General features: G+C 34.5%; 1 protein-coding gene across 8 annotated transcripts in view; it reads right to left on the bottom strand.

Annotated features, from left to right (window-relative positions):
• abr (ABR activator of RhoGEF and GTPase) overlaps positions 1-22,500 on the bottom strand; it is a 282,138-nt gene that overhangs the window by 93,341 nt on the left and 166,297 nt on the right. For all 8 annotated transcript variants that reach the window (XR_012406031.1, NM_001368694.1, XM_073950738.1 and 5 more), the window contains 3 exons: positions 20,155-20,230; positions 18,122-18,226; positions 6,132-6,206 (listed from right to left, as the gene is read on the bottom strand). Coding sequence is in view for 7 of the 8 variants with exons in the window: in NM_001368694.1 (NP_001355623.1) it covers positions 6,132-6,206; positions 18,122-18,226; positions 20,155-20,230 (256 nt within the window). In the remaining variant the exon portion in view is untranslated. The remainder of the gene's footprint in view (positions 1-6,131; positions 6,207-18,121; positions 18,227-20,154; positions 20,231-22,500) is intronic.

Here is a 22,500-nt window from a genome sequence, read left to right as displayed (position 1 = left end):
AGAGTGTAATTATTTATTTATTTTTTTAAATATGTTTTTAATTATACATTTTGCAGACAGAAAAACAAAGAGCAGACAGACAAACCCATCATGAGACAATAATCTGTGCAAAATGTAAAATAAAGCAAGAAACAAGAGAAAATGGCGACATACAAAACATATATGACCTACAAAAAGACACAGCAATGGATGTAAAGAAAAAAAATCTTACAAATCTTCAGAAATTAAACGACACCCTTAGTCTTTATGGTGTTGCAGAAAAAGAAAGACTGGATCCCACATTTTAACAAATTTCGCCGAGTTCCCAGAGATGGTATATCTTATTCTTTCCAAATGTAAAGTGGAGGTGAGTCCGAGAAGCCAATCAGAAAAAAGAGGCCAAACATTTTTTTTTTTCCAAAAACAAAGGAAATTTTTTTTTAGCTATGATCATGCCATACTGAACAGGTAACCGTACATTTCGGTTGAGAGTCTCAAGAAAATATGACCAGCCAAAAATTGCTATCATTAGGTCAGGGAGTAAAACACAATCATTAACCTTAGCAAAGAACTAAAGTATTTCTAACCAAACATTCTGAACTTGAACACTAGACCAAAAAAGATGTGCTAAGGTATCCTCAGCAGCTCTACACTTGTCACATGTGGGGAAAACCGAGGGATAGAATTTATTAAGCTTTGTTTTAGAATAATGAAGTCTGTGTAATACTTTGTACTAATTAAGATGGTGTCTAGAATTAATGGAACATGAATAAACATATAAAAAGCATTGATCCCAATCAGTCTCAGAAGAGTGTAATTATTTTAATTGGACCCAAATGTTGCCCCACAGAATAGCAGTTGGGAAGTGACATCATTTAAAGGAGAAACTGCATCCTCAGACAGCGACAGAGCTTATTCGGTGGATGGGGTTGATTAAGGGCTACCAGGACACCAGGGTTACACCCCTGCTCTTTCTAGAAGTGCCATGGGATTTTTAATGACCACAGAGAGTAAGGACCTCGGTTTAACGTCACTTCCTGAAAGATGACGTTTACTGACAGTATACTGTCCTCTTTACTCTACTGGGGCATTCATTCAGACTGACCGCAGGTTGAGTGCCACCTGCTGGCCTCACTCACACTGTTTCCAAGAGCACCCTATTTTTCCCATGTGGTCTCCCATCCATCTCTCGTACAGACCAGGCTCAGCCCTGCTAAGCTTCAGTAAGTAAAGACAGCGGTCACATCAAGAATGAAGTTACATGCATATAAGAGCCGAGTAATAAGACACTTTGCTTAAACGTACATTAAATAATAACAATACACAGCAGTCTACATGTATTTGTTACTTCACATTACAAAATTACAATAATTACAAACATACCTGGCAATTTTCCTAATAAAAATAATAAACTAACAAAACATACAACTAAACATATAGAGGAATTACCAACCTATTTCACACATGACGTCACACGGGTTCAAGCGCGCATCCCAGTTGCAAAAAAAGACCGGTTGCAATAGCAAACATGTCGTGTTGTGCAGTAGTATGCCAAATCGATTAAAAAATAATCCAAAAATAGAAAACTTAAATTTTACCACAAACCGCACTGCTTTAAATGAAGTCTTTGGCTAACAGCCATCAGAAGAGCTGAATGGAGTGAATGATCGACTCTGCAGTTCTCATTTTATTTCAGGTAAGTTCACGCTAAGCTGAACCATACACATAACTGTATTTGATTGCAGCAAAAACTGTTAAATTTAGTTAATTAAACTGCGGACACTGATTTTTACATTTCTTTCTAAGCATTTAAAGTTCACATACTCTGTCATACAGGTGCAGTTCGCTGTCAGAATGCAGTTGTTTTGCTTGTTGATGATTACCCAGGCCTTATATGGCTCTGTCTACTTTGTCTTTGGCTAGGCAGAACCTTGGTTTTTAGCACTACAAAATTTGAATCTGGTAATCATAGACCATTATTTCTTGCACATGACTACAGAGCAAAATTGTAGGCATCTAAAGACTTATAGGCCTTTAACTTTTCTCTTGTAAAAACATTTGGAGTTTCAATGAGATTGTTGTATTTTTCGGGCTGGATGCTTGGCCTTCATCTTATCCAGTATCTATTAGAAGAGTGCTATAGCAAATGGAGATGTCAGACGAATGCCGAACAACTGTGCTTATCACTAAGTGACGAGCTGTTATAAGTACGGTGAAAGCATTATGTAAATATTATATATAATATGTAATTAATATAACATTTCTAATACACAACAAACTCTGTACCGCACCGGATGACATTCCCACACTGTAAATGCTAGCGCTCTGTTGTTGTTTTTTTCTGCAACCTCTATGCATGCGCATCCTGAATGTTTACAAACAGTAATTCGCCTATACCTAATGTCTATTATTGGTAGTGTTGAATAATTTTATCTGTACAGTATATCCAACGCAATCTCATGGCAATTCGCAACTCTTAGAAATTAGTGGCTAATTCGTATGAATTCGTAAGATCTAATTTGTACAATTTAATTCGATTTCCTCATCCACCAATAATGGATGGGTTTGGGGGCGGGGTTTGGTGCCACGCCTTCTTTTTAAAATTTTACATTTTAGTAAAACTGAACTGAATTAGCCACAAATGAGGTAAAATACTTCGATTTTCTTGTGAGATCAGGTTGGCATATCCAACGCAATCTCACGAAAATTCGTAACGTTTTGATTTAGTGGCTAATTCAGACGAATTTGTGCGATCTAATTTGTACAATTTAGTTCGATTTGCTCATCCTACAATGATGGTTGGGTTTAGGGGTGAAGTTGGGTGTCACGAGTCCTTTTTAAAATTTAAAATTTTCAAACAACTGAACTGAATTAGTCACTAAACTGACAAAACGCAAAATACTTGACGTTTTCTCATAAGATCAGGCTCGTATATCATGCATTTTGGCTATGATATACGAGCCAACACATAGAAAACAAACATCTGCGGCTTGAGAATAAGAATAAGTTTAAAATAAACTTTGATAAACTATTATAATTATATAATCTTAAAACGTAGCTAGGGGTGTGCATATTAATGATCCCGTGTGCAACATTTCAGTCTGTGCTTTGTCAGGTTCAGATGACTTAGAACCTAAAGTACATGCAGATCTTGAGGTTGGACTGTTTTTCAAAGAGTTTTTACACTCACGATATTTACACGAGAACAAGAAAACAATGGTGTCTGAGGCTTATGGTATGGCCATTTCCATGTACTGAACACTTATTATTCAACTTTGCCAATGTATAACCAGATATTCTTTACAGTGCACCTTTAAAAGATGATCTATGTCTAATTTGAAAATCTTATCTAATCTAATCCTGCATGTGCAAACTAGCTATTTGGTAAAACTGGTAAAACAATGTCAGTAAACCAAATTATCAGAACGATCAAGAACATGCATTTACTGCAATTGTTAAAAGTTGCAGTTGGTCTTCTAGGTCAGTATATTCACTCTTTTCTATAGGAAACCAATGCCGATGACCCAGTTTGTATGAATTGCCCCGAGTGAGGATTTGAATGCATTTCCTTTCCAAGTGGATCAAGACCTCTAAGAAGAAGATTCAATCGTGTTCTGTGTACATCCCAATATAAAGAGATACCCAAACACCTGCATTTCCATATGCACAACACATGGTTGGTCTCATCGTCACATTCAAACAACCACAACACCACTAACTTCCTGACAAATGACTTCAAAGGAACCAAACACACACAAATACATTCACATTGTCAAAAAAAAAAAAACCTCAAGTGTTTTACACAATGGCTCTTTCGAAAATGTCCCGAGGAAGTATATTGTGTCATTCATTGGGGCTTTAAAACAGACATCTGATTGTTACTACGGAGTCTGCAGGCCATATGTGTCCATTATGCAAATTCACATTAGCATATTGTACACAGACGTGATAGACCAGCTCTGACCTCATAGAGCAAAAAGGACCTAATGTGTGAATATATATGCAAATATTAAAGGAGTGAATCCCCCACAATAATTAATTATTCTTACAAATGATACGATTAAGACCTGGCAGCTGTATTGTACACACACACAGTGCTGACGTATTTAGTTTTGGGTCTTGTGTGTAAGGAAAAAGTGCATATAAGAAGAGAGACTATTTCCAGATTCATCTCTGACTTTAATCAATACTAAAAAGGAACTTATAAAACGCTGAGCTCCCACGATGCACTTATTGGATTAGATTACTTGGATTAGCAACACAAAAGTCATTTTTCTTTGCCAAATGTAATGTATTTCCTTATGAAAAGAAATGGAGAGATGCTATGAACTGATGAAATATGGTAACACTTTATTGTGATGGTCCATTTGAGTATTAGTAGACTGTCTGCTTAATATTTGCTGATACTGCTCCTACAACAGACTGACAAGAAGAAACTGTAAAAGTACATGTCAACTAACCCTAAGCCCAGCCTAACAGTCTACTTATAATCTAATGTTCTAACAAACAGACCATCAAAATAAAGTGTGACCTAAAATACTTACAGCACAGTAAACTATATCCATTAAACAGCTAATTAACTACTGTATGTCCATTAAACCATAAACTAAGCTACTGTACAGTTGAAGTTGACATTAATAGCCCTCCTTTCAAATGTAAATTCTTCTTCAAATATTTTCCCAAGTGCTGTTTAACGTAGATAACTTTTTAAACACATTTTAAAACACAGTTACAATAGTTTAAACTATTAATATAACTAATTTCTTTTGTCTTTGCCATGATGGCAATACATAATGTTTTAATACTGAGTGGATCACAGACCTTAGTTTGAGAAACGCTGATTCATACAGCTGAAATGTGTCTATTTTCCTTCAAAAACACCTTAATATGCAGTGGTGGTTTTAGGTTTTGTTGTATTTGTTTTCCCTTAATAATAAAAACCTTAATTTCAAAAATTGCATGTGTTTAATACACTTAAATTTGCTTAATGATCTGAAACATAAAGTGTGACAAACATAAAAAAAAACACTTTATCACACCACTGTATATAGACTAGTATTTATTTAATGAGAAGTAAAATTGATATTGTGTTTTTATGCAGGATAAATGGTGCTTTCCTTACTCTTACATTCTGTAAAACAACCAAAGACTGCTGTGAAAGCAAATCCTTGCAGATCGCTGGAGAACTACAATCTGCCACTTTATGAACTACATATCCCGTCATGCAAATCACACACACACACACCTGTTTCGGTTATCTAATGATTACACACACAGCTGGAAGCTGATCAAGGACTCATTACACAGACTATACAGACTGCTCACATTCCCTCACTCATTGCTGAGTCTTGTTAACCTGTAAATATTCCAAAGCATTTACCTTGCCTTGTTTTTCAGTGCCATATTTCCAGATCCTCGTTTTGTTCTTTGGTCATTGATTCTTTGCTGCCTGTACAGACCATTTCTTGACTTTGCCTTTTGGACTAACTGTATGTACCCATTTGCTCCTGTGTTTGCCCAATGCTTGACTGACTACTCTTGTAAATAAAGATGCTGCAATTGGATCATTAATCCCATTGCCAGAATCGTATGTTACAGGTTCTCAGCACATTTGTCTTGCTTTACAGTACAAACATTCTACAATCAATATACATTTGCATGAGTTCATTCATTCATTCTTTTTCCTTCGACATTTTCCAGCTGCAACCCATCACTGGGAAACACCCATACACTACGGCCAATTTAGTTAATTCAATTTACCTATAGCCCATGTCTTTGGACTGTGGGGGAAACCGGATTACCCAGAGGAAACCCAAGCCAACACAGGGAGAACATGCAAACTCCACACAGAAATGCCAACTGGGACTCAAACCAGCGACCTTTTTGCTGTGAGGTGACAGTGCTAACCACTGAGCCACCATGCTGCCCCCATTTGCATGAGATGTAATATGCATAGCATAATAAACAGCAAATATCAAGTATTTTTAAATAACTTATCATTTTACTCTATTGACGCCTGTCTGTTTAAAGACGTGTTTAAGGAATATATACATATTTGTACTATATGTTAATAAAAGTAAGAAAATCTTCTCTTTTAGTAATTTTTTGTCAGTTTTGGCAAGTGAAATAGAAAACAAACTAAAATAACTTACTGGCAGATTCCTTGAAGCCTGTGGCTTTATGGACAATCACATGCAGGAAGCCGTACAGACCAGGAGATTCCTCATCTGGAAGAGACAAAAAATAAAATAAAATACTGAGTAAGTGTGTCTGTGTGCGTACAGTATATACTTGTTTATGTGGTTTATGAGGACAAAAAACATTGTTTAATGACATGAGTATGACCTAGCTGTACTCTATCAAAGTGTTTTACAGTACTCAAAAAATATTTAGGCCTAACAAATACAATTTATGTATTCTAAATTCAATTAAATTTCCATCCACGAGGATTACATATCCTAACATAATTAAACTAATAAACTTTATGTGGTTGATATTTGTATAACATATTAAGTAAATCAATAGAATAGTAAGTAAATCAATCGCATAGAATTAAACTAATTGGATCTGGCTTTTTCTACACTGTAAAAAGTACTTATATTTTATACTTATATTTTTAAGCTGAATCAAATTAACCTTATAAGTCATTTGAACTTATTTTATATTACATCACTTATTAAATTAGGTGGAACATCGTTGACTTAGAACATGACGTAATAAGTTACAATTAACTAAAAACATGACTTGTTTTTAGTTAAACATGACTTATTGTCATGACTTATTGATCATATATTTTTAGAGTGTACAGCTAAATATATTTATACCATATTCATATCTTTTAACTGATTAAATCTAGTGACATTCTTAAGATTTTAACAGATTTAGATTGATTCTAAGGAATCTGACAACATACATTAAAAAAAAACAGACAAATAAAATAACATTAAAAGGTTAATTCATAACAATTAAAAATCATACTTTACAGGGTCTTTTCATGTTCAAAATAGCTAAAGGCCATTTAATACATTTTTTTACAGTCTAAAATACATTACATCTATGGAGAGTCCTCTACTACCTCTATAAACTACAATGTGTGTGTTTGTGTGTGAGAGAGAGAAAGTGAGAGAGACAGAAAGAGAGAGAGGCACAATACAGCAGCACAATACATTGATGCCTGCCACAAAAAGATCAGTGATTAACACACACACTCACATGCTTAAGTTATACACCAAAACAAATATTGAAATTTTTTAATTTAATCCAAAAATGTTGACTATAAAATAATGTTTTTATTATGTATTATTATTGTTTTACACACACACACACACACACACACACACACACACACACACACACACACACACACACACACACACACACACACACACACACACACACACACACACACACACACACACACACACACACACACACACACACACACACACACACACACACACACACACACAGAGTTTTAAATTGTTATATTTGAATCCTAAAATGTTGACTATTACTGTTTAATATTATTTATTTAGATTGTTTTAGTGAAAAATGTTAAGTGTTAAATATACTGTTCATTTTTTTATATCACTACTAATAAGTCATTCATTATTAGATGTTCAATTTAATGTAAACATCACAAATGCTTTGGCAATACATGTGTAACATTTTTTTTCATGCCAATTAAGCGAGTCTGAATTTAATTGAATATAATTGAGAGAGAGAGTGTATAAGAGAGAGTGACATGACATGAAACTCCTTGTTTAAGTCATCTTTCACCATCTCCCTCTTTAATCTACACACAATCCTCTATTAATGGCAGATAACAGATAAAAGACACACACACACAAGAGTGTCGCCAACATGCTGACAGTCATACAACTAAATCTGGCCCTGACCACCCAAGAGTGAATGAGAGATCAGTTATGAAAGGGAAAGAAAACACCTGTGTATTCAAAAGCACTATATCCAGTCACCTCACTTTCGCTCTAGTGTGCTCATCAGTAAGTGTGTGAGCAGCTGCTGAATGAGTGTGTATTCCCTGATCTTACAGTATATCTGCTTTCTGTGTGGTCCATTTGGGTTCTGGTGATAGTAAACAGACTACCGCTGCATGTGTTCAGATTGCTCAGATCATATTTGATGCTTTAAATTTCACTCTGCAGCTTGAATTTAGACACTGTGTTTATGTTGAATGTGATAAGAAATTACAGTTTTAGTTTAATGTCAACATTTAAATATTACAATTAGCCTTAAAATTGTTTGTGTTTGGACATTGAAATATTGATAGTGAAAATAGTCTAACAAATCACTAAATAGCTTATTTATATAACGTAATAACTAAATTGGGAGTTATCGCAAGTTCAGGAAGTTTACTAAAATTACTTTCACTTATTTTTTTATTTAGGAGTTGTGTAAAGTGTTCTGTGTAATTCATGCTTGTGTTCTCAGTGTCTGGTTGGAAACTCTTTAAAATGTAAAATTAATATAAGAAATAAAATCTTATACTAATATTTAAAACATTGATTATTATGTGATTAATATGTAAACATACATATTGATTAAAAAAAACTTTAACTACTCATTTTAACATTTAAATTTTTACATTAGCACAATTTGCATTTGCAAATATTTCTGCATTTGCAAATTTTGCATTTAGTTTGCTAAAAGGTTTAATTTGATTTAATTATTACTAAAAATCTTCTTTTTGGATGTTGCCAAGCCTCTTATGTCAAATGATAACATATGGACTAAACAAATATGGGACACTTCTGAAAATCAGAATTTTTTTATCATTATTATTAAATTTTTTAATAAGTTTATTGCATGAGTTTATTTGAAGTAATTTAATCAATAAATTTAATAAAAAAAAAAAAAACAGGTCAACTGCAGTATTGTGCGGCCATTTTTTTTTCTTAATGAGTTATTTAACCAAATATTGATTTTTAACTTGTTCTAAAACGTTGGTTTTGTGTTGTTAAAAAATTTATATTCACATGTCTGAAATCTTTTTTGAATTTCTAACAAATGTCATCAGTAGTTTAAAGAATAAAACAAAAACAAATGTTTTAAATAAATATCTAAGTATAAACAGCCTGATTTCACGTGGAAACGTAACTATTTGACATTTTGTCAGTTTAGTGGCTAATTTGTGCGAATTTGTACAAGTTTAGTCACGAAAATGTCCGATTTTAAAAAGGAGGCGTGGACCCAACACTGCCCCTAAACACATGCCTCATTGGGCAATAAGCAAATCAAACTTAATTGTACAAATGAGATCATACAAATTGCCCCGAATTAGCCACTAAATCAAATAGTTACGAATTGCCGTGAGATGACATTGGTATAACCCATATATCCAGAAAAACTGAAAATGTTCAAGCACACACAGCTCATTTCTAAATACACTGTAAAAAAGTATTCGTAAATGAAACATTTTCAATATTTTTTTATTCATTTTTTATTCTTATTGCTATTATTTACATTATGCTTTTATCTTTCCTCCAACCACTTTTGATGTTATAAAGTTTGATAAAAGCGACTTTTGTTGACATTTTTAATAGTTTGATGTGATATATTGTCTGGTTTGGTGCTTTAAATTACGATACAAAATCTAATAAACTGCAGTATTTTTCAGTAATTGTACAAACTTAATTCTCTATATATTATGTACTATGCAATATATTATTTTAAACCACTAAACTTCAGCTTTAGTACTATAGTAATATTCCCTTTGATAAAGAATTGTTATCATCAAAATTCGACAGAGCAGAGATCAACATCTAATAAAACAATTCACATCATTAAATAAACAGGAAAAATCTTGTAAATCATGAAACACGGTTCCTGTTATTTAACGGAGATGTGTAAATGTAATGTATTAGTGTCTCGATATCAGCATTGATATTTGCATTGAAAAAAGAGAATCCTTTGATAATGATGAACCTTTATTTGTCACAACACTGTTACATGCAGAAAAATTTTAACCCCTCCGACCATACATTTTAGAGGAAGACAGCTCAGTCGAGAGGGTAGCATAAAAAATGGGAAATAAGATAAACTGGGGGAAAAGGAGGTAAAAAATGGTCACAAAAATTGTCACTAAAGATAAATGGGTAATTAATGTGATGGGCTGACCTTGAATATAATCTCCTCTAAAAGCACTTTAGAACAATTCAGCTCAGATGAAGCCAAGTGTCAAAGCCCTGTGACTCTAGCTGTTGTGCACTACAAAACAATGATGAAAAACTCAGCAAATTAGTGCTGGTGGAAAGAATGCAAACGAAAACAGTGTCACATAACTGTACGTCTACGGCTGCCTTAACTAAAACCATGAGTTTGAATATCCACGCCGAAACAGCTTAACATCATGTGAAGTGGGTTAAAACAACATGACTCCAGAAGACAATATTTACGCTAAGAGAGAATGTGAGGATTCTTATGGACTTAAAGGCTCTGGTTGTGAGAAGAAAACCTGCCGCACATGAGTATCTCTCAACCCAGAGAAGCAGAAAGTCTTCAGGGTGGCCTGGACGGACCCTCACACACACAATGAGAGGATTATTGTATCAATACTAGCGGCAGTGGGTGGCAGTGCTCAAGTTGCCGTTTCTCTTGCTCTACGTTTATTTAGCAGGAAGTAAACTGGCTGAGAAGCTTTGAACCTACGGCACCTCATCCGAACGACACATGAGAGAGTCAACATCCATGGATTTGATGGTGTTTGTGGACATGTGATCATAATCCGGTCCAAAAGAAAGAATCAAATAGTCATCTCATGGTGACCTCCACTCATGGTGACCTCCAATAGCCTGGTGACCTCCACTCATCTTAAAGGAACAGTGCATCATTTATGGTGCAATAGCATTCCTACGTCATCACAAATCGCCAAGTTCTTTGCATCAATGCATATTTGAACGATATTTACTGTCACATCCATGCAATAATTCCACTGAAACTAGCTTCTATACTACGGTGCATCCGGAAAGTATTCATAACGCTTCACTTTTTCCACATTTTTTTATGTTTCAGTTGAAATTCAATCAAAGCACAAAACAAGCATGAAGACAAAGGAATTGTCTGTAGACCTCCAAGTCAGGATTGTCTCAAGGTACAAGGCTGGGGAAGGTTACAGAAAAATTTCCGCTGCTCTGAAAGTTTCAATGAGCACAGTGGCCTGCATCATCCGCAAGTGGAAGATGTTTGGAACCACCAGGACTCTTCCTAGAGCTGGCCGGCCATCTAAGCTGAGTGATCGGGGAAGAAGAGACTTAATCAGGGAGGTGATCAATAAACCAATGGTCACTCTGTCTGAGATCCAGCTTTCTTCTATGGAGAGAGGAGAACCTTACAGAAGGACAACCATCTGTGCAGCAATCCACCAATCAGGCCTGTATTGTAGAGTGGCCAGACAGAAGCCACTCCCTACCTGGAATTTGCCAAAAGGCATCTGAAAGACTCTCAGGCCATAAGAAACACAACCCTCTGGTCTGATGAGACTAAAATTGAACTCTTTGGAGTGAATGCCAGGCGTTATGTTTTGGAGAAAACCAGGCACCGCTCATCACCAGGCTAATACCATCTCTACAGTGAAGCATGGTGGTGGCAGCATCATGCTCTGGGGATGTTTTTCAGCAGCAGGAACTGGAAGACTAGTCAAGATAGGGGGAAAGATGAATGCAGCGATGTACAGACACATCCCAAATAGAAACCTGTTTCAGATTGCTTTTGACCTCAGACTGGTTACATATAAATATGTAGCTACAAGATGCCTCAACATTTTTGGTGTCTGTTGCTAACATCCAATGAAAATGGGCAGTTATATCATGTTTACAATGTATTGTTAAAGTAGTGAAACAGCGTAGTCAGGATGATGTGAATGAGGCTATAAAGATTCACCCAACGTGTCCTTGTGAGTTTGTTTTCCATATCAAACTTGCGAAGTGTGAACTTACAAGGAAAGGATTCAAGATTGAAGTTTGCGCACTTGTTACTGAGAAAAAGACCCAATCAGGTGAATGTCTGCAGCCACGCCTCTGTTTTCAGATGTCTCCATTTTCCCCCATCCACACTGACACGGAGCAGCAGCATTTTAAATCCAAACTGGCCTCTTCAGCATTTCCTAAACGCTTTGTTTTGGGGGCTTGAAAACTCTAGGATGGATGGAAGGCATAACTGTAGCAAAACGTATGCATTTTAAAACTAAAACGTATTAGTGTAAACGGGGCCTGAGTATCAGTATTTTACCTCATATTCCAAACCAATTCAGCTTCACAATCATTTCCTAAACCCAACCGGTTCCTTTCTGATGAATCAAAGCCATTACAAAGGCTTCTTTCTGTAGCTCTAATCTCAAACGTGCTCAAACATTTCCCACTTCTTCTTGCAACATCAACCTTCCATGACTCAATTTGCAGCGCTTTTCATGTGGAGGTCAAAGCGGGATTGATGCTTTTTCTAAGCTCTGACTCGAGTCACGTGAAAAGGCTTTAACACCGCACCGATGAGCAAAGAACAGCAGCCGACCGTCATTTAATTACTGTTTTCCTCCATCTGAGAGCCCTCAATGTCACAGTGTTTTTCTCCTAATGAAGACAAACGTCCCACGCTGCCCTGGTGTGTCAGCTCAAACTGCTGCTGTCCAGAGGAAAGAGGGTATTTGCGAGTGTGTGTTCGGGGGTTGACGGGGGCATGTATGTGGCAGGGGTTACATTCCTCCAGCAGCTGCTCCTCATTTCATCTCATTCCCTGCATCTTAAGTTTCGTAGCAGGAGGGATGTTGTGGGGTTCAGGGGACGATCACAGGGGGTCTTACTATGTGTGTCATGGATGGAGTAAACGCACCTACAACTCACACCAGTCAAACTCAAGACCCCTGAGCTGATCATAAACATTTAATATTTCTATAGACTAACTTGTTTTAAATCTACTATGGTTGGTGCCTCTGCAGATGTTTGTCTGGTTAAATTATCCACTCCTTTTTTACTTGAATGCATGTATATCAGTTACCTCGTGAATATAACACATTCATAAACCACAATGAATGTGTTTTTTTACTTTCACTTTCTGCTTATTTCGACAACTGTTGCATGTAAGAGTTGTTAAAAAACCACATTTGTTCACCACAATACTGTATATCTGATTGCTAGAACACAACTTTTTCTTTTGATTATTTCATTCATACATTTGTTTGTTCATTCACTCATTCATTCATGTTGTGAACGGCAAAAACAAACAAAGGAGTATGAAAATAAAACGATAAATCTAAATAAATATTGGGATATTTTGCATAACAGTTTTTATTTGACTAAAGAAGGCTTCATTTGTCTGACAATTGACTTAATTAAGAAACAATATATTGAAAAAGAAATATATGACAATATATGCCATGTATGAAATGTGGCGTCATTATGTTGAAACATTTTGTGTTTTGATGCATATAATTTTTCACATTTCTTGAGTGTTTAATTTTTTTGAATTCTATATTTGACTTAACAGAAATAAAGTATGGAATTTAAGTCATGGTGCAGTGGAAAAGGAATTAACATTGTGTATGACTCCGTTGAGCTGGGAGGACTGCATCCATACATCTCTGCAATGACTCAAATAACTTATTAATAAAGTCATCTGGAATGGCAAAGAAAGTGTTCTTGCAGGACTCCCAGTTCATCAAGATTCTTTGGATTCATCTTCAATTCCTCTCCTTCATCTTACCCCAGACATGCTCAACAATGTTCATGCCTGGTGATTGGGCTGGCCAATCCTGGAGCCCCTTGACCTTTTTTGCTTTCAGGAACTTTGAAGTGGAGGCTGAAGTATAAGAAGGAGTGCTATCCTGCTGAAGAATTTGCCCTCTCCAGTGGTTTGTAATGTAATGGGCAGCACAAATCTCTTGATACCTCAGGCTGATGATGTTGCCATCCACTCTGCAAATCTCTTGCACGCCTCCATATTGGATGTAACCACAAACCATAATTTTTCCTTCACCAAACTTGACTGATTTCTGTGAGAATGTTGGGTCCATGCGGGCTCCAATAGGTCTTCTGCAGTATTTGTGATGATTGTGATGCAGTTCGACAGATGATTCATCAGAAAAATTTACCCACCGCCACTTTTCCAAATGATCAACTACAAGTCAAGTTATTTGTTGCTCTTACAACTGGTATCAATGACAAGACTTTTGTCAGGCAGTGTATATATGCAGTATAATCGTATATAAAAAAAAATGCTTATATTTTATTAAAAAATGATTATATATATATATTAAGATATTTCACAAATAAAGAAGGTTAGAGTGGTCCAACAACTGACATAATTATGAAACAATGTATTGAGTAATAAATGTATGACAATATATGGCATGTACAAAATATAGTATCATAATGTTGAAACATTTTGCATTTTTAACATTTCTTAAGTATTGAATTTTTGAATAAAGCTGAAGTCCATATCTGACTCAAATTAAAAATTACAAGTTATTTTTTTATTGTCTATGCAATTAAATCTATAGGAATTTGAAGTAGTATTGAGTAAAGGAATTATACTACTTTAAAAACTAATTAATTAGAAAAGTCATTCAAGTTTCTGTTCTTGGCTGTTTGTGTTCTTGTGTGGACACTGACGAATTTCAAAGCCATCTGTCCTGCATCTCATGCATACTGTACAAACCCCAATCAGAAGAGCTGAAGAAAGTCACTGTCAAAAAGGGCAAGGCTACATCAGTGCTGCTGTATATGTATTTCACACTTTGCTGTTGAACTATAGCTGATTGGTGCAGGATGAAACAATTGTATTAATTTTAATTAGTAATTGATAAAAAATTTTAAGTAACTTACCCAACACTGACAGTAAAAATATTAAATCTTAATTTCAGATTAGTAATATGCATTGCTAAGTGCTTAATTCAAACAACTTTAGATAGTTTTCTCTTTAAAATTTGTTTTTGAGCCCTGTGATTCCAAAGTTTTCTATATATTTTTCTATTCTAACAAAGCATATGTCTGAGGAAAGTGTATTTATCAGGGCATCTGCAGATATCTAATGTCAAATTTAAGACTTTTTAAGACATTTTTAAGACCATTAAGTAATAAATTTACTTAAAAGACCTATATCGCAATATCAAAAACATGCAAGAGAAAATGTAAAAATCACTAAATCAGTGGTAAAATAAATGCATTTACATTGAACAGTACTAAAGACAGGTTAGATCAGGGGTGGGCAACCTCAGTCCTGGAGGGCCGGTGTCCTGCACAGTTTAGCTCCAACACTAATCACACACACCTGCTTTTAGATTTCTAGTGATCTTGAAGACACTGATTAGCATGTTCAGGTGTGTTTGATTAGTGTTGGAGCTAAACTGTGCAGGACACCTACCCTCCAGGACCGAGATTGCCCACCCCTGGGTTAGATGCACATCTAAACTACAGAAAAAACAAACATCTTAATGCTGATTTATACTTTCACCTGGCGCACACCTAGTGACATGGACGAGGATTTAATACTTGATGCGTTTGCCATTGAGATATCTTTTTAAATGACAAGGGGCGGTCAAACCCGAGGCTGTGAGCTCCGCTATTGCGTTTTTTCACTGACAAATGTCGTGAGCGCAGTATTACAAGTCAAGAACGCATTCATGTAATACGAGCGAGGGAATCTCTTTGCTCGTGCACCGATTTCCTTTGTTTGTGGACAAAACTGCATGCAAGCTTTTAAATTTAATACGCTGCTTGCGCGAAAATTTTCTCACTCTGAAATATGCATTGCTCAAGCACTAATTTTCTTGCGCGCTCTCACAGCGATGACATCCCATTCGCCGTGCGCACTGAGTCAATAACAGAAAGTTGATTGGCTATTGCAAGTTGACCTCATTTGTAGTTGTAATACCGCAAATTACAATTGGACTAGTGAAATATATAACTGAAACACCACGAAAACCTAGCAACAACAACAACAACAAAAAAAGAATTTAAATGAGCATTAGATTTAGCGTTGGAAGGACATCCAAAAACAAAAGACCTGTGCAAAATATTTAAGACCTAGAACAGCGAATTTAAGACATTTTAGGACTTTTTAAGACCCCGCAGAAACCCTGATTTATTCATGTTTCAGATGATGTATTAATCTCAATATCAGGAAAAAAAATTGACACTCATGACTGATTTTGGAGTGTATATGAAAAAAAATGCAACAGTATTTCTGAATCCAGCCACAGTTCAGCAGAGGAAGTGTGGAATACATACAACAGCCTTGCCTTTTTTGACAGTGACTTCCTCCAGCTCTTCTGACTGGGGTTTTTGTACAGTATGCAAGAGGTGCAGGACAGATGCCTTTGAAACAGTGTCAGTGTCCACACATAAAAACAAACAGCCAAGATCAGAAACTCTGCCCTGCCTTGCAAAGGGAATAAAAGCAGCCTTTTCATGGCACTGGCTATCGGGAGAGTGGAACCAGATTGTAACCTAGATTTCTGGGGGAAAAAAAACTATTTGGACTTGAGCGTGATGGAACGAGAAAAGAAAGAGAGGAACAAAGAAACTGGGGTATAGTGAGTTTAAACAAAAACTACTGTGACGAGGAGCTGAAGGCATTTAACTGGAAACAGAAGGGAAAGGAACAGGAGTAAAGACGATAGACTGTACAGTTTGTAGTCAGAGGAAGACAAATGACAAACAGTTAAAGGCAAAATTGATAGATTTCCTGTGAATTTTTTAATACAAAGAAGATTTTTCCCAAGTCATGATTTAACAGATTCAACAGAAATGTTCACAGTATTCAACAATATTTCTTTCTTCTAGAGAAAGTCTCATTTCTTTTAGTTTGGCTGAAATAAAAGCAGCTTTTGAGTTTTTAAAATCAATTTTTAAGGTTGATAGTAATTGTGATTGAAAAGTGGTTTGAAAAGTGATTGCAAATAAATCATAATCTAATCATGACAAACTATATATCATTGGAAAGGTCTAACTCTTCTAAAAACATATTTTACTGTTGTTTTTTATTATTAATAAGGAAGAGTAATAGATCAAAATTAATTTACTCTCACCCTTTAACCTGTTTATAACCATTTGCAGTTACATATTTAAATTAAACTATAATATTATAGTCTAAACAAAGCAATTATGACAGGCTATATATCATATTAAAGCTTAAAATGTCTAGGTTCCATATCTGGTGACAAATTTCTGATAGATATTTACTGAGCAACAATTATTAACTTGTGATAAGCATACTCTTAATCATTACTTTTCTACAGCAATCCGCATTTACAATTTAAAAAGTATATATTTAAGAGGCAAAATTCAAATGAAATACCACCAAGCTGCCCATACTACTTTAGAATTGTATGCATACTTTACACAAATTGTCAAAAGTATATATATAAAAAATATATATATGGTTCATGTTTTTCAAAACATACATAGAAATAGACCATCTGGTGGTCATGTTTGGTACTGCAGCCAAACAAAATTTTACTGAAAGCTCGTTTTGTAAGATACTAACTTTATATTTGGAATATAAATTATTTAGATATTTAGCTTTGATTGTCTCTGACATTTGGGCTAAAACTTATTTTCTAAAATACTTACTTCATGTAATTTTTAAACAATAAATGTATTGTTTTATTTTTCCATAACCTTTTAATTTTTCTAACTTCTTAAACTTAGCTTCACTTTAGCTACAATAAGACAAGTGTCTTCTTTAAAATGAGACCTAGGGTAAATTTATGCACCAAAAGTTTGAAGACTGGCAATTATTTAAATCGAACATGTCGTTTTCATGTCTATGGTGACAGTTAGGATCTATTTTTCCCAAATGGCCACAGAACAAACACCTTGACTTGCATAAATAAACTAACCTAACTAGTTAACCAAAAAAGTTAAGCTTAAAGTTAAGCCTTTAAGTTGTACTTTAAATTGAACACTAGTATCTTGCGAAATACTTAAAAAAAAATATATGATGTGCTGTTAAGCTTGACAAAGATAAAAGAAATGAATTATTGAAACTATTATGTTTATTATGTTTAAAAATGTGTTGAAAAAATTCTGAAAAAATTGATATCACTGCTACTCTGTACTACAGTAACTTCTGTCAAAAGCACTACATCAGTAATCAGAGAGCTGTTCCAGTAAACATATGTGTCTCTTACCATCTTTGTTGCTGGTGACGGGGATGTTGTGAACAGTTCTGAGTTTAAAACATGAGCCGGTTAACACTTGCAGCTCTACTGAACTCAACACACATGCCTGCAGGTCTGAAACACACAAACACACACTATGAACTAAACACAGCTGTGATATTATCATTTTAGTGACACTGCTATGCTTTTTGAAAAAAAAAAAACTTTTATTACCTTTTTACTTCTTTTCTTACTATAAAATCAAGAAGCGTTTTCTAGACTAGCAAAAAATATTGTCTTGTTTTAGGAATTACACAAAAATTTGTGATTTTTTTCTTAAGACAAGCAAAATAATCTATTATCAAAAGGAAAAACAACATTATTTTGCTTACCCCACTAGCAGATTATTTTGCTTGTCTTAACCCTTTGACTGCCTGCTCTACCAAATGCTTGACCATATTTCGTCTGTTTTAAATACTGTTAAATTCATTTAAAGAATGACTGTTATATAATGGTTTACACGCACAGCATTGTTGGCTTACAAAAAAAAAAAATTTAAAAATCAAACAAAAATGATGGTGTTGCACTACTACACTTGATTTGGGTTTTATTGTAAAAAAAATATAATAATAAATAACAAGAAAAAAACAAGAAAACATGTTAAATGAGAATCTAAAATATTTTATGGCATACTTGAAAATGTTTTTTTTTTTATATATATTTAAGAAAACAAAAATGGTCTTACACTTCATATTTTCAGATTTTTTATAGTAAATGTATTAATTCCGGTACATTTACCATAAACTGACACATCAACCATTTGGTCAATATTTTAGAAACTATGGGATGTGTTGAAAAACAAAATGTATTGTGTGTGATAACTAGTGGCATTAGCAGTTAAGAAATGCAATCAAATTTTTTATTGGTGGGGAAGTTAAATGGTTATGGAAAAACTCATTCATTCATTTTCTTGTCGGCTTAGTCACTTTATTAATCTGGGGTCACCACAGCGGAATGAACCGCTAACTTATCCAGCAAGTTTTTACGCAGCAGATGCCCTTCCAGCCGCAACCTATCTCTGGGAAACATCCACACACACATTCACACACACACTCATACACTACAGACAATTAAGCCTACCCAATTCACCTGTACCGCACGTCTTTGGACTGTAAGGGAAACCGAAGAACCCGGAGGAAACCCACGCGAAGGCAGGGGGAACATGCAAACTCCACACAGAAACGCCAACTGAGCAGAGGTTCGAACCAGTGACCTTCTTGCTGTGAGGTGACAGCACTACCTACTGCGCCACTGCCTCGCCCGGAAAAACTCATTTTGGCATATTATTTCTCAAAACAAGAATTTTTTATTATTGTCTAAAAAAAAGCTTCTTGATTTAAGAATTTGTGGATAGAAACCAGACAAAAACAATAAGTAGGATTTTTCTTTTTCTTATCTTTTCTTTCTTTTTTTTTTTTTTGCAGTGTAGCAGTTGTGGAAAGTTTTAAAGATTAAAGTGCATAATAAATAGATTTTTTTTCCCAAAAAAAGCTTATTTGCTTCTCCAACTTTCTGGTTTAATTCTTGACCACAACCAATAACTAAGACGTTTAGCTCAATAAAGTACTATTTTGCTACTTATTATTAATTAGTAAAGTAGTAGAGGTTTAGGTATTGGGTTGGATTAGGGATGTAGAATAAAAATATACTTAATAAATAAAACAATATCTTAATAAACTGGTAATAACCCAGTAGTAAAAAGTGGCACTTAAATTAAAGTGCAAACAAAATTCACAAATAAATTAATATTACCTAAGATTTCAGCACTGCATTTTCAGTAGTGTGATGCTCTTTGATATACTCATAGAATTATTCAATATTACATTTTGCAAATAATAATAGAAAACAATAATAATCCTGCAAAACAAGGCCCTCTAGTGGAGACCTATAGATTTAAACACTGAGCAGTACTGGAGTGGCTTATGGATTGTGTCATTTTGTAATGATAATGTGCCGCTGTAGTGGAGAACAATTCTGTATTTAAATAGGACAAGTAATCTAACCTTTCTTCTGCAGTTTCTGAATGCTTTCCCTCCATTCCGACCTCTCATAATCTGAGGACAGCAGGAACAGGTAGCTCTGAACAGAGCGAGGAGAGAGAGAGAGAGAGAAAAACAGTGAGTTTAAGAATAACAATGTCTCCCTCTATTGGTAAGCCATGAACAACAAAAGTACAACCATAAAGTAAGATAATTCATTTTTTCTTTTCCTTTTTATCATTCATTCATTCATTCATCTATTTATTTATTACCCTCAATCTTTTTTGTTTTGTTGTTTCTATTTGTGCACTTTTGTAACACCAACTCTATATCGGTGTCTCATTTCAGAGGCTGCATCTTCTGAAGGATGCATTTGAAGGGCACTGCGTCATGACAAAGGCTGTCTCATATCAAAAAAATTGAAAGCTCCTTCAAATCCAGCCTCAAAATGTGTCCTTAGTTTCCCAGGTAATGGGTGATTACAACCGGTGGGTCCTTTGCAGCCTTGAACATCCCAAGATTCATTGTGCACTGTTAACAGCAGGACGTTTTTAAAAGAAAACTCCGGATTAAATGTATAAATTAGGTTTCATTTAGCTTGGATATTTAAACACATGTTAAAACGCAAAAAATGTATGACATGTTTTATTAAAAGGTGATTTTATAGACTGTTTACATTTTTATGTGTACATGTATGGATCAAAGGAAATATATTTTCAGCTTTTGTAAATCTTGCTTTGCCTTCAGATCATTTAAAATTTTAAAGATCAATACAAATTTTATTACAGCTTATTAACGGCAGCTAGGTGACGAGATCTGTTTCTGTAGACTAGATCATCTCATTTCATAACACTCAGCTTGTGTGGATTTCGAAGGACTCACCTTTGAAGTCTGAAATGAGACGCAGCTTATATTTATTGGATTTTTGAATATGCAATTATGGCTAATTTTATTGTTAATAATATTAATAATAATAATATTAATACATTCATCAATTTTCTTTTTGTCTTGGTCCCTTTATTAATCTGTGGTCGCCACAGCGGAATGAACGGGATGCCTTTTCAGCTGCAATCCATCACTGGGGAAAAAAATTATAAATAAATAAAAAACATAAATAATAATAATAATAATAATAATAATAATAATAAATAATAATAACAATAAAGTAAGATATAGTTCACACAAAAAATGAAAATCGGATGTTAATTCACTCATTCTGAGCTCGTTCAGGGCATTGGTGGCCTTTTCTTCAGAAGAACATGAACATTTTTTTAACTAAATTTGTAACAGTTGGCATTGGTGACTCATAAAATGCTTTAAGTTTGAAAATAACAATGTATACTATGACACATTGTATTAAATTGGGACTTTGTTATGTGAACCAATAAGTCTGTGTACGAAACTGAACATTATTTACAGCGTTATTACCTATAATCCACAGCCTTGGCAATTTGGAGTGTGTTTCCTGCAGCATAATGAGAGATGCAAACTTTAGCTAGCACTGTTTATGTACTGAGGGGGTAGGAGAGATGATGTATTGCTCATCAAAATGAACCAAACTTATCTTGCATATTGCAACCTTTAAAATAAAGTAAGATTAAGTTTGTGTATATATGCTCCAGACTGATGCAAATGTGTTCAGGGGCATTTGCAGAGGCTGTGGAGTAAATCTAATATAATGTATACATAATGGTTGGTGCCTTTAGAGAATGATTGTTTTGCTTTATCAGGAAAATACACTTGTATTTTGTTTTGCCTGTGCATGTTTTTTTTTAAGGAATATGTGATGGCAGTCATTTTTATTTATTTATTTTTGCTTCATTTTTATTTATTTGTTTATCCATTTATTTATTTATTTATTCATTTATTCATTCATGTATTCGTTCGTTTGTTCATTCATTCGTTCATTCGTTTATTTAATAATATTAATTATTATTTTTATTCCCTGATCTGTAAGTGGTAAAATTTTTGGAGAAGGGGTTGTTCTGTAAAAATTAATTAATTAATTAATTAATTACAAATACATAAAATAAATATATAAATAGATTAATAAGAAGATGAAAAAAGTCAATAACATCTTGGATGGCTTGAGGGTGAGTAAATTTAAGGCGCAGTATGTAATTTTCAACACTAGAGGGTGCGTATTGACAACAAAAAAGGCAAAATGTGATGAGGTCATGACTGAGTGTGGAATCATGGAAGTTGTCGTCTTCATTACATCCTATATTTGTAACTTATTTCAAAGGTCTTTTATGAATTGTCTCCAGAGATGTAGCGAGTTGACTAGAATAGCCTATCATACATCCCAGAGATCATGCGAAGTCAACAATCACACTGTATCTCACAGATAATACCATGGTAAATCAAATG

Source organism: Danio rerio, chromosome 5, assembly GCF_049306965.1.
Source record: "Danio rerio strain Tuebingen ecotype United States chromosome 5, GRCz12tu, whole genome shotgun sequence".
Lineage (NCBI taxonomy): Eukaryota > Metazoa > Chordata > Actinopteri > Cypriniformes > Danionidae > Danio > Danio rerio.
This window is presented reverse-complemented; position numbering and strand designations above follow the sequence as displayed.